This window comes from Triticum aestivum, chromosome 2D, assembly GCF_018294505.1.
Source record: "Triticum aestivum cultivar Chinese Spring chromosome 2D, IWGSC CS RefSeq v2.1, whole genome shotgun sequence".
NCBI classification, from domain to species: domain Eukaryota; kingdom Viridiplantae; phylum Streptophyta; class Magnoliopsida; order Poales; family Poaceae; genus Triticum; species Triticum aestivum.
Genome location: NC_057799.1, coordinates 14,629,842 through 14,643,073, shown reverse-complemented (window position 1 = coordinate 14,643,073; position 13,232 = coordinate 14,629,842). Strand labels below are relative to the sequence as shown.

The window sequence follows — 13,232 nt, the reverse complement described above, 5'->3', positions numbered from 1 at the left end:
ACTCTTCTGCACCCGCCCGACCAGGGCGAGGAGGGATCCACGGCGACTCGTGTACAACGCCGCCGCCATGCAGCATCCCTGCCGTCCAGCTTCCCTCGCCATGGCTGCTCACCACATAGTGCGGATTATGTTGTCAGTTGCCATGGATCGAAGCTCCGGTGCTCCATCGAGCAGCAGGCAGGCCAAATGGGCCCCAATTCTCGCCAGCGAGCCGATTCGTCGGTCTGGAGCTGCAAGGGAGCTCTGCAATCCTCCTGTGTTTTCTGCTGAAGCCTCCCGGGCAAGCTCCTCGCAGGCTTGGGTAAGTTATAAGGAGCAATTGAAAAGCATGCAGCATGAAGTGTTTTGATTCTGCTCTATTCATAATTTTGTGTCTCTCTGATCACTGTCCTCAAAAAAATGCACTATGAATTGCAGCATATCTCCTTATGTCAACTGAAAGCTGTGTACAAAAAAACTCCTTCCAATTTCAGTTTAAGAACTGCTCCAACAAATGTGCAGGGGGGGTCAACTGAGAACTCTGTATAATTGCTCCTTGCACTTTCAGTTTAAAAATGTGCAGGAGGAGGTCAACTGAAAACCGTGTATAATTTGCTCCTTGAAATTTCAGTTTAAGATTTGCAAAAAAAATGTGCAGGGGCGGGGGTTATGCTGTATGTGTGGTGAATGCTCCTAACAAAGTACAAACCAAAACTGAAAAAAGTCCCCAATATGAGCACATTTTGTAATGCTATATATGTTGTGAAAAATATAAAGCATTGACTCTATTTGACTGTGTTGCATGGTTTAAACTGTGATCATTTTGGACAAGTTCCTGTACTAGAAAAAGTTAGATAGAAATGTTGCATCTAGTAGGAAAATAGAGTCAATGTGATATCAACTTCATTACTTTGCTTGTAGCACTGTGATTACAAAAAACAAAAATCAACTTGATTACTTTGCTGGTAGCACTGTGATCATTGTATTAGAAAATGTTGAAGCATTTTATTTAGTATCGTGGGGTGAAAACATAGAAGATGAAACAAATCTGATGTAATACATATTTTATGCTAGAAGCACTAGTTTCTTGCACATTCTACCTTTTTTACTGACAATGTGATAACTTTTTTCTATAACAACAAAAAATAGGCTGCTGGTGCTGGAGTTGGTGATGATGAGAGCTACATTATGGCGCAAATGTCTGTTGCTAATGAGGTCAGTATGGAAGGGATGATTAATGTTGCTGATGTGCAACAGGATATGGATGGTGCAGACGATGATGCAATATCATTACAACCACTTGTTCCATATGTGGGCATGAACATAACTTTGATGCTGAATTGGAAGCCATCTATGCAGAAGAACCAGAAAAGGTTCAGTGTTACCTTCCGAAAAAGAAAAAAGAAAAAGGGTTCAGGGTTGTCCACCACAGATTGACTTCCTTGTTCTCGCTCCTTGAATTCTCTTTCTTTCTACGCGTGTATGGTCAATGCTCAACGTTCTCGGTCAGAATAGAACAAGTCAACCCCTCTTCTTCGTCTTGCTCCTTCTCTTTTAGTATCTACTAGGACATCCAAACAAAAAAATACCAACATACGTTGTATTTAATAGTACCGTGTGGATCGCCATGATAGGTTTCTTTAACAGCAAATACATGGATCTGATATTTCACGAATTCATCTCTTCTAGTTTCATCGCAAGCAGCAAACGGAACCACAACCATGGGAGGTGCTTTTAAACACAAAATGAGCAGTATAGATTCTATTTTGCATCGCATAATCCGCTACATTTTGGACCTATCAAGTTTTTTATTGAGATACAAATTCATGATCCACTCGCATTTTATATATCGGTTTTTTTTCGACGGTGCAAGGCAGGCGTACATGTACAACCAATGAACCCGGGTAGGTAAAATCCAACAACGTACTAGCTCTCACTTAGACCAGAGATTATCATTTGTCAGTAATGGATATCCCAGTTACATCTCTGCCTCTGCTTTTTAGACAGAAAGAAGAGCCAGATCAAGAACATCACGAACAGATGAATCACAACAGTCCAGAAGAACAAGAAAACCGGCAAAGATGTCCCAAGCATCCAAACAATTTTTTATATACTACCTCACTTACTTATTTGTTGCTGCAATATCTATGGTAGAATTAATTTCTCGGTTTACATAACCTGGACAAGGGTTTGGCGTGTCTATCCTGAGTCCTCACAAATGACAAATGACAAACCTCTTACGTACTATTGATATTACATACTGATGATGCTTCAGGCCTTTAGGATGTCGTAGAATGTGGACGGACGATTCCTTCTCTTCAGGCAGAGCTCCTGAAAGCAAGGGAAATATTTTCAATTTACGAGGGTCCAGAAGCAGACAAAGACAGTACAAAATACTTGATGAAAATAGGGAAAGTAGTGGCTGAACCCCAGCTCGGCGCACCCAGAGTGCACCCACGCAAGAAAACATAGCAAAACATTTTTTAAAATTCTAAAGTTTACCATAATGTTTGCACTCGTAATGATGATGCCACTAAATACTGCTTTTCAGATTCCGTAGACATGCTAAATTTACCATGTTTCATAAATTACTGATTCTTCCCCAACATTTTTATCTGCATTAGCGTCTTTTCCCCGTTAAAAATGACTCAGAGTAATCTACTGCTTCAGTGTATTAGCGTCACGATAAACAAAAGCCCCCAGATAGCATAGTAGTATAAATAAAGCTTTCGCAACTCCTAAACCTAACTGAGAAAATTGGCGAATGTTCAGAGATTCACTCGGTTCATACAGGTTTAAAAGGCACATAGACTCGTATTGAACAAGAGCACATTCTAAGGTGGCAAATTAAAAATACAGAACCTTTATGATGAATGTGAACGGTACCTCTACTGCCGAAGCCACCCTCAGTAAGCTAGCCTCACCCCATGGACGGCCTATCAGTTGCAAGCCGATAGGAAGGCCTTGCTTGTCATGACCAACCTGTGTACAGGACAGGAGTAGCAGCACATATTAGCAATTAATATTTTCCCTGCATGTTTTTGAGCTATAATATACTACCAAAATTCTGAATATTTTCCTATAATTATCTGTAAACCTTTCATTATGTTGGAAATAACACCATGTTTCTGAATGTAAATCAATAATGTTAAAGTTACTATTCCATACACAATCTCAACGTTAACTACGAGATACAATAAATATTCATCATAAGTTGTGACACCACTTACAGGAACCGTTATGGCAGGAAAGCCAAGAAAATTCCCCGCAACAATGAATTGCATCAACTTAGCTGCAATAAAGAGACAGAATCAGAAACAGAAAAAGGTGTATTTGGTCTCTGTAGAAGTACCAACAATTGTACTTGGCAAGTTGGCACCAAAAGAGGCATATATATAGTTTGCTTTGCAAACTGCTTAACTCATACAAACTATTAGACTCGTGAACATACATATTGCATAGCTACTTTATACTAGTATTAGATTCCAAAAGGAAGAAATGCCACTTGTATATTTGACTCCAACAAGGTTCTAAATAGCTTGTGATATTCCGTTATAGCTTTGTGTGGTCCCACCACAAAACCATGAAACCTGTGATCTAAATAAGGAAATAGCTAGTGATAGGTCAGCTTTAGCTTTTTAGGATCTTCGCGGCTAAGGTGTGAAAATTGTGTTTATGACCTCAATCTCCCCTACAAATTTCACATATAGAGCTGTCGTTATATTATTTTTCTTACAAACTTTTTTCTCAATACAAGACAAAGACAACAGTTGCTGTGTCAAATAACAATTGTTCCAAATCAAGATTTCAGTAGTTTTTATGCAGGATGTTAACATGGTTCAGAGCTGAGTTTGTGATAAGTTGTAAATCCACATGTTGAACAGCTAATGAAATGCATAACATAATATAGTGAAAAGAATCTACCTGATACAATATAATCAGACTCTCCTTTCAGAGCACTTGGTGGTATTCTTGGTGCAGTAATGCTGGGAAAAACAACACATCTCCTTAGCTGTTATAACTGGTGCAACCTGGTAAAATTAGGTATGTGGCATTCTAGGGAGCAAAGATAAACAGACTTATATCAGTTGCTCCGTGTAATCCCAAATGTGAATTAGTATTGTCATTCAGTAGTTCACACATAGTATCTCGCATTTAAGTCAGAAACCACCGAGACCTCCTAATTGGCACGTTCAGTGCTGATTAAGCTACTTGGCCCTCGCACGCCTCTCCCGGCTCCCGCATAGGCCAGACCAACAAACCGAGTGTCCCTTTCGTTCGTTCAGTTTTTTCTTTTTTTGAACAGCTTGATCGTTCCATCAGTTCATCGATGAACATATGCTCAAAAAAAAGTTGATCGGTCAACAGTTGACCAGTAGACCTGGTTGACCATGACTAGTTACAAGTTAACCGTTGAGTTTCCCAAAAGATCGTGGACCTGGAAGAATCATAAAATCCAAAAAAGTTTACAAATTTTGAACCTTTTAAAAAAGTTCATAAAATGTGAAAGAGTTCACGATTTTCAAAAATAATCAAAAATTTGACAAAGTTCGTGAATTTGAAAAATGTTCACAAATTTTAAAAAAATCATGAATACAAAAAATGTCCATGAATTTGAAAATATTCGCAAATTTTAAAAAAGTTCATCAAATTTGGAAATGTTCGCAAAATTGGAAAAGAAAATCACGAATTCAAAAAAGTTCATGTATTCATAAAAGTTCAAAAAAAATGAAAGAATTCGGTAAATTGAAAAACCTGACGAAATTTGGAAAAAAGTTCTCGAATTTGAGGAAACTTCATGGCTTGGAAAAATTTATAATTTGAAAAAACATCACAAAAAGGAAAAGAGTTCACAAATTCGAAAAAATCTTAAACTTGAAAAAAGTTCACAACATTCTGAGAAAAGTTCATGAATTTGAAAAGGTTGTCGCATATGAAAACAATGAAAAAGGGATGAAACCAACAAAAACCAGTCTAGAAAACTAAAAAAACCAGCTGGAAGCTTCCAAAGCTTCCCAAAACCGGCCTGGGAAGCATCACAAAAACCAGGAGCGGAGGGAGCTTCTCGCTCGTCTTAGTTGGGCTGGCATATAGTACAGAAGTGGAAGGGGTGGGGAGCCCCTATATTTCGCCTCCAGCGAGTCCACCTTCCAACTCGCTGAAGGGGCGAGCGAGACGGGCCGGCCCACGCGCGGCAGGCCACAGCCTCATTTTTTTACTTGTTTTTTATATTTTCTGTTTTCTTTTTTTGCTTTCTTTTTGTACTTTTTATACTTTCAAATATAATAAATGCATATGTTACAAAACCACTCCACAAAAAGTATTTGAAAAATGTTAAATAAATATTTGAAAAATGTTGAGCAAGCATTCAAAAAATGTGGAATGTATATAGGAAAAATATTGTTCATGTATTAAAAAATGATGAATTTTTTTATCATGTACAAAAAAATGTTAATCAAGCATTTGAAACAAATGTTGAACAAGTATTTGAAAAGTGTTAATTAGGCATTTGGGAAATGTTAAATGTGTATAGAAAAAATGTTGACCATGTATTAATAAAATGATGGAAACAAATTACATAAAATATTAATCAAGCATTTGAAAAAATGTTGAACAAGTATTTGAAAAACGTTAATCAAACATTTGGAAAATATTAAATCTGTGTAGAAAAAATGTTGACCATGTATTTAAAAATGATGATTTTTTTAATCATGTATATAAAAATATTGAACAAGTGTTTCAAAAAATGTTAATCAAGCATTTGGCAAATGTTAAGTGTGTATAGAAAAAATGTTGATCATGTCATAAGCAAATGTTAATATTTTTATTTCAGAAGTTTTAATTAAGCTTTTAAAAAAATATAATGTATTAAAAAATTGACCATTTATTTAAAAATGTTAATCTTTTATTTGAAAAATGTTAATTAAGCATTTGAAAATGTTGAAAATGTCTATGCAGAAAATGTTGCCCATGTATTACCAAAATGTTTAATTTGTATTGGAAAAATGATAGACGTGTATTAGAAAAATGTTGTTGACATATATAAAAAAATGTAGAATAATAACCAAAAGAACAAAGAAAACCAAAAATTATCAAAAGAAAAAATAAAATGAAAAAAATGAAGAACCAAATGCAAAAAAGAATGAAAAAAAAGCGGAGAAGTGCCGACACCAGAGACCAACGACCAGGCGCCTCTCTCTCGATCCCAGCAATTAGAAAACTAGGTCGCTTAGAACCACTAACCATCTATTCAAAGCTAGAAGCAGAATTTTCCTCGTGCACTAGCCTCTTTGACTAGATGAAAACAAGTACCAAGGAGTTTAGCCGGTTGTACACTAGCATGCATATACACTATTAGCATAAATGACTAAGATGATATAAAATGTCTATGGACCGATTGTAATAAACTGCAAAATCTTTTACCCGGTTGTAGGGGTTGCTATGACGTCAACCTTCCTGAAAGCTTCCATGTGATAGTACATCATCCTTCTCCTATATAAGCCATGGATACGGTAAGCACACAACTGGCAGAACGTCTACCATGGGGAAAAGAAATATATACTTGATAGTCGTCAGTTCATATCCCAGACTTAATTACATTTGTCATACAACAACCATGTGTCATGTGATTTATAACAACACCTCAATGCCCACGATTTGCGCAACAGCAAGCAGATCTAGGAAATTTCAGTAACTCGGTATATGTGACAAACTAGGATGCCCAAATGGACTTCTCTAAAAATCATTTATGGAGTCTAGTCAAGACATGGTAGCTTTTAAAGAAAAGAAGAAGAAATTTGAGTTAGCAGCACCTTCTTGTAGCAGATAAGGATAAAATTGAAGCTACACAACTTCTAGCAGCTACTGATGTATTGTTACTCAGTAAAAAAAATGTCCACACAATAAGTCAATAAGTATGCCCCATCACCTGGCATTAGGTATGCTCTGTAATGCATGTCCTTTTTGTACTTGTCTATAATCTCCTATTTGTTTTCAAAATAAAATGATAAAGAAAGAACTAACTAAAATAAGGCATATATAGGATACGTCATATTAGAATAATTTAGTTAGATGGAATTGTAATTTAATTTGTAATTTAGCAATAACTACGGTTATACTAGAAATGACAGATATTGTCAAATTAAATCCAACAAAAATACACTGGATAAGGGCTTGTGGGAGCCTGTGGGATCATTAGATACATTGGTTTCTTATTAGCTTGGTTGGTCATCTCTCTGTGTTACATGGAAAAATTCTTACAATCTAAATAGGTTTTATTTTATCATTCTTATCTACAATCACAGTCAACATGGTTCTAAGAGAACTTCCAAGATCTGAATAAGATTGCATGACGAAAAAAACCTACTTCATACTCATGAACGAGTGCTGTAATGGAAATCATAAATGGATCAGCTACATTTATACTCATATTCACCTCAGACGTTGAGAAGCAACATAATCTGCTGAAGTGAATGACCCAAAAAGTGCCAAACTTCCTCGAGTATCTAACGTCATTTCAGTTCGCCTCCTGGAAGATAGTATAGTGAGATTGATAGTACGGAATAGTAAATACTAGCTAACAATAATATTTCCAGTCTCTCAGGGACCAAAAATTTGAAGTTCTACCTCCTATTGAAACTTGAAAGGAATTTTTTTTATAACTCATGCTAAGAGCAGTATGGAGAATCCGATATTTGTGTTGATAGATATAGATAGGTACCCTTCTTGGTAATGAGCATTCAGCTGGCAGAATCCTTCTGAGCCAATAGTGACAAGATGGGCAGTACGCATCTCCAAAAGCTCTGGTAATATTATCTCTTCTATCTTGAAAAATGTTAAACAATACTAGTCAGCTGAGATGTCAAAAAACAACAAAATATGTGTATATATAGTAGATCCCACATCATCAGAAAAGGCATCTCGACATAATCATTTAGCAGCTGGGAGAAATTAAGCTTAACTATTACTGCTTGTTGGATGTCTAAAATCTCTAAATGATACAGATCAGTTAAAACTTACAGGAATTGTTAACAATAGTAAGATTGACATTTTTCTAATTAACACTTCACAATTGTTTTGACACAACCATCAACAGAACTATGGTAGTAGTTATTGGTGAGCACAGAAGCATTCACCTTACACATGGAAATCTTATTAATGAGAAAATGCCTTCATCTAAAGAAGAGATTGTACATTCAAAGGTACAACACCTAAACAGCTGGTATAAATAGACATAAGAGTAATACAATAATATAAGATGTGTTGCGGTAGAAACGGCCATACCTGACATCCGAAGGTGTTGCGCAGGAGGCTAAGTGCATCCTCACATGTATTTGAGATCTCAATATCAGAAACATCATGAAACCACTGAAAAGGCCAAGTTTATATAAGAAAAATTACATATGTACAAAGATAATATTTCATGTTAAAAATTGTACCTCTGTATATTTTCCCACTTTCACTGATTGCAGGATATCGTTGTTCTCAGAGGACACCAAGTTAGGAACACACAGCGGCAACTGTACAGCAAAAAGGGAAAGAGATGTAGAAGTTGTGAGCCTGATAGGATGCAATAAGGTTAGATTTAGATCATAAGTTATGATCCATCCTGGGTAATAATGGAGAAGGTTAACATATGACTGTTGCTATATTATGATTACCGTACTGTGGAGCTTTAAATTTTACATTTCATTTCAGAAACAATAATCACATTCTTGTTTCACACAATTCATTAATGCTGACATTTGTACTGCTTCACATTTTAAAAAAACTGACTAGTATAGTGCAATGACGTAGAAGTGACATGAAAGGCATTTTAGAGTTTGTTCAACATGCATTTCAATGTTTCTCGTACTTAACAGATGGGAAGTGTTAAAACAGGAAATATCTTACAGGTCTCAGAGTAAGCTTATCCATAGGTCTACAGCCAGCAAGTGCAGAATACCTGAAATGCCATACGACTAGGTGTAACACTGTAAGTAGTAAGTACATAACTTACAAGCAGAGAGTGTTCACTGTTGAGTATTCATAAATGACAAGTATTCAGTTGTACCCACTACCCATGAGGTAGTTAAATTCATATCTCATATCATTAACGTAAATAAGAGAGTTGACAAACTTCGACTTTGCCAACAAGATGGCTAAACAGGTTTATGCAACCTCACGATCTCATTTAGCAAGCCAAACTACTTACACTAGCACAGAATCCTCCACCGATGCTGTAAGAGGTGAAGCGACTTCAGCAGTCCCACAGTCGCAAAGCACCCTGCAAATAAGATATATAATTATGCATACTCACAATCTATCTATTATTTATATACTAAAACAAAAGGTAAATGCCAACACATTCGTCCACATAGGCTAAAAATATATGCTCTGTAGATTTAGATTGTAATGGTTGATATTAAAAGGTGTAAAGTTACTGAGAACAACATCATATACGAATTTTGGCACCCGATACGTACAAGATGCAACCACAAATAACATGTATGTATTAGTATCCGATATGAGCACAACAAACCGATCAGAAAAAAAACATGCATATTTGTGTCCGATACGAGACTCTCAAACCAATCATAGCTAGCAGTTTGGGCTGGCTTTGGGCACTCAAATGCAGGAGGAGAGAAAAACAGAAAAATGACGTTGGTATGGCTTTGGGCACTCAAATGCAGTTTGGGCCCAAGCAATACGGTTTGAGCTGGCTAATGGGCACGTGCAACACCATATGGGTTGAGAAATTAAACATGCTGGGCATTTGACTGTATGGGAGCATGGTGCAAATGACATTGCAAAAATTAAACTAAAATAGATCTATAAAAGATGACTAAGCCATGCAATTTACATGGGCTGTAACAAGATCAAATAAAACACAAATATCTATTATTAATCCTAATGGCAAGTCAAATAAACCCAGTGATCAAAACGTATTCCATTCATATTATCCTAATTTGAAAAAACACGTAACACTCATGTAAAAAATAGCCACGCAAATGTGCAGGGCAACACACATATTTGGCCCTTAGTAGTATATGTAAAAAATATTTGCATTGGTCATGTAAAAATAATACTCACTTTATTCAAATTATACTAATACTTTATAATTTTATATACAAACACATTTTTATTAAAAGTAATTGCTAAAGGTGTCAAAATCTAAAACGACAAATGTAACAATACATAGGAAACAACCGAATAAAAAATAAGGAAAATAGATTTTGTGAAACACCCCATAGAGTCAATAAATAACTATTTGATAATAACATTTAAATAGAAATTCAGGTGGGCAGTCTTCCTCTGCCCCCGGTGATGTTTCAAAAAAAACATTTAAATAGAAATTACCACTTGGGTTCATTATATGAAATTAAACAAGTTGGCATTTTGATTTACATCTGATGACATGAAATATTTAGCGGCCGGGTTAACAAGCTCAAGATATTTTCTAAACTTTGGTTTTAGTATATGAAAAATATCTGGTTTGATCAAACTAAAGCAATATCATTTTATCCATCACGGATATTTTTCATAGTATTGTAACATATAATTTATGCAATCATGAGTGGTCTGTTAAGTGTATATGTGGATTGTCTAGCCCTTTTCATCAGTTCAGACTTTCAGTCGTGTTGCCTAGTGCATGAGGCTTAACATGGTATCAGAGTAGCAAAGCAAGTGCTAGTAGTACATATCAAGTAGGAACTTCTCTTAGTTACCCAGTCATATTTGTGCGTCCGAATGTTGTCTTCAAACCAATAATGCCACATAGGGAGGATGGTATTCGAACTGAGCCTGTAAGAAAGAAAAGGTCCCAATTATAGAGACTAGTACTGAAAAGAATGTAGTGTCAATGAATGTCACAGCTCTATATGTACAAACCTCCGGCGTCTGTTCCAATCGCTGCTGAGCATAACCCTGATGAGACAAGTGCAGCTGGACCAGATGAAGAAGCACCAGTATATCTATTGATTGAATGTGGATTTCTTACTGTCCTGCAATACATAATTATGAAATTACGAAGATAAAGTAGCAAACATCAGAACATAAGTAGACTGGATGAACAATATTGGATGACTGCAAATTCCAAATCTGTTTTCCATTTCTTTTTCATAATGTGATGGTTTCTGATGATACCGCTAGAGCATAATATTTGTAGGCATCCGAGAGTTCTGATTCCTTATCAAGCTTTACAATTACCCAGCTGAGTTTGCTTCTAGGAAAGAGCAAACAAATATTGTAGTTCCCCTTTTCCATTACAAAACTTTAGGCAAAGCAAAAGAATCACCTAGACGTTGTTGGACATTCATGTTTGCAGCATTCCAAAAAAAAAAGGAGAAAAGAAAATTTAATCTGGCAACACTCAAGTTTCCACCAGGTCAACATAGATGAAAACATGACTTAAGTTTTAGCACCTCCAATAAAACTCATGTATCCATAGACTCCATGTATGTAAGCATTTCGAACAGAACTAGCAGCCGCTCAATTATTAGCCATACCCATAGTTTGGGTTGTTTCCGGTGACCCCAATGCCTAGCTCGTGCATATTTGCTTTCCCAATAAAAATCACTCCACATTTCCGTAAACGAGCAACTAAGACTGCGTCTTTCTCCACAGGGCGGATTTTGTCGAAAAATGTGGTACCACCTGAATTCAAAAAGATGAATATAATATAGAACATGCTTCTCGGACACATCAAAATAATGGCTACTTCAGTCGAGTGAGCTAACTCTTTGATGGATATGGGAAGCAGTCAATGTCATCCTTAATGGCGAAAAAGATCCCATCCAAAACGGAAATCGGGCTTCCTGTGCACAAGAAGCAACACATATCAAGAAAACAGGATAAAGGTAAATGGAGTTTCCACCTGATGTTTGTTCATTCAACAATGATTGAATAAAGCAGCAAAGATAGGTTCGGCGTAAACCTTGCTCAAATCTCTTTGTGGAAGCATCAGCTTGCTTCCTCAGGTCATGAGCGTCAAAATAGATCAGCATTGGCATCGGAGGCTTCTTATTGTTCCACTCTTCCACACCCGCAATGACATGCTCCGCAACCTACCCAACGGTGAAGGTTAACACCACAAATGCAAGGAGAGCAAGCAATGTTCTGTACAGTACATTCCGGTGAGCAGTTACTCACAGCTGAAGGTGTCGTGATCCCGGACCGGTATGCGTGTGCAAAGTCACGGATCTTCCAGTAGAGAAAGGGGTTTTTCTCATCCGACGATGTGAAACGGCCAGACGGGTCGTATGGAGTGAGGCACTGCAGTGCTTCCTCCACTCTCTCCACAGGGTCCCTGTCCTCCCCCAGGGTCACAACTCCTTGCTCCGGCTCTGGCAAATCAAATTAGGAGCAGCAGCAGCAGCAGCAGTTAACAATAATACACCTTTTTTTTTGTTCAGCCGTGCATGTAAATTTCACATATTCAGGTGTGGCTGTGCTTCTGCAGCAAACATTTAGTATGTTCCTATGCCCTTTTTCAGTTTCAGCAGAACTTTTTTTTTTGCAAGGGAAGTTTCAGTAGAACCTGACTGAATGAAAGAAGGAGAACATCTATCTATCTCAACTATACAAAATTCAAGAAGACCAAAATTCAGTAGAACTTGACTGAACGAGAAGTTTCTCATAGCTGCTTTTGCTTGTGCACACACAGAGACAGAGGGTATGAGTGTCGTACGTACCCTGCGGCGGGAACTCCGGGAAGAACATGGGCCGGTCGGGGATCACCGTGTGCTGCAGCATCTGCTCCGCTCGTCCCCCGGCAAGACGAGAACTGTGGTGAGTGCAACCGAAGCAAAATAATCTCAAACGAAATAGAAACTGGCAAGGGAAGGGAGGACCTGCGTCATGTTGTTGTGCTTCTTGAGGACGGAGGTGACGATGGGGCCGAGGAGCGGGGACTCGAGGAGCCAGACGAAGGCCCTGAGCGGGAACCCCGTGAGGCGCGGCGCCCGCAGCACCAGCGGCTCGTACCGCGCGGCGGCGATGTCCACCTCCTCCACCGGCGCCATCGCCTTCACCTTGCCGCCCATCTCCTCCGTTTCCCACTCTCCGGGGCAGAGGCACAGGCAGAGTGAATGCCAAACTGCAAGCGCGCGGCCGCGGCGGGAGCTAGAAAGGGAGGGAGCCAGCCGGGGCCGGGGTACGTACGTAGCGCTGAACTAGTACTAGGACTGTGCACACGTAAATGTGCCAGCGATTCAGTGGACTCCGGCGACAAGACGATAAATTTTGCCTCCAGGACCGCCCAGGATCTCTGACAT

At 38.0% G+C, this 13,232-nt stretch overlaps 1 protein-coding gene across 1 annotated transcript; it reads right to left on the bottom strand.

Annotated features, from left to right (window-relative positions):
* Positions 1-1,888: 1,888 nt before the first annotated feature.
* LOC123051138 (fatty acid amide hydrolase) lies at positions 1,889-13,004 on the bottom strand (the record flags this gene model as incomplete). The annotated part of the gene is given in 19 exon segments (XM_044473937.1): positions 1,889-2,310; positions 2,866-2,961; positions 3,210-3,271; positions 3,904-3,965; positions 6,403-6,471; positions 7,415-7,507; positions 7,700-7,803; positions 8,263-8,346; positions 8,418-8,498; positions 8,872-8,923; positions 9,173-9,244; positions 10,686-10,761; positions 10,849-10,961; positions 11,466-11,613; positions 11,697-11,774; positions 11,894-12,023; positions 12,109-12,302; positions 12,651-12,711; positions 12,810-13,004. Coding segments are annotated over 19 exon segments (1,827 nt in total). The 3' UTR covers positions 1,889-2,250.
* Between the last annotated feature and the right edge of the window lie 228 nt (positions 13,005-13,232).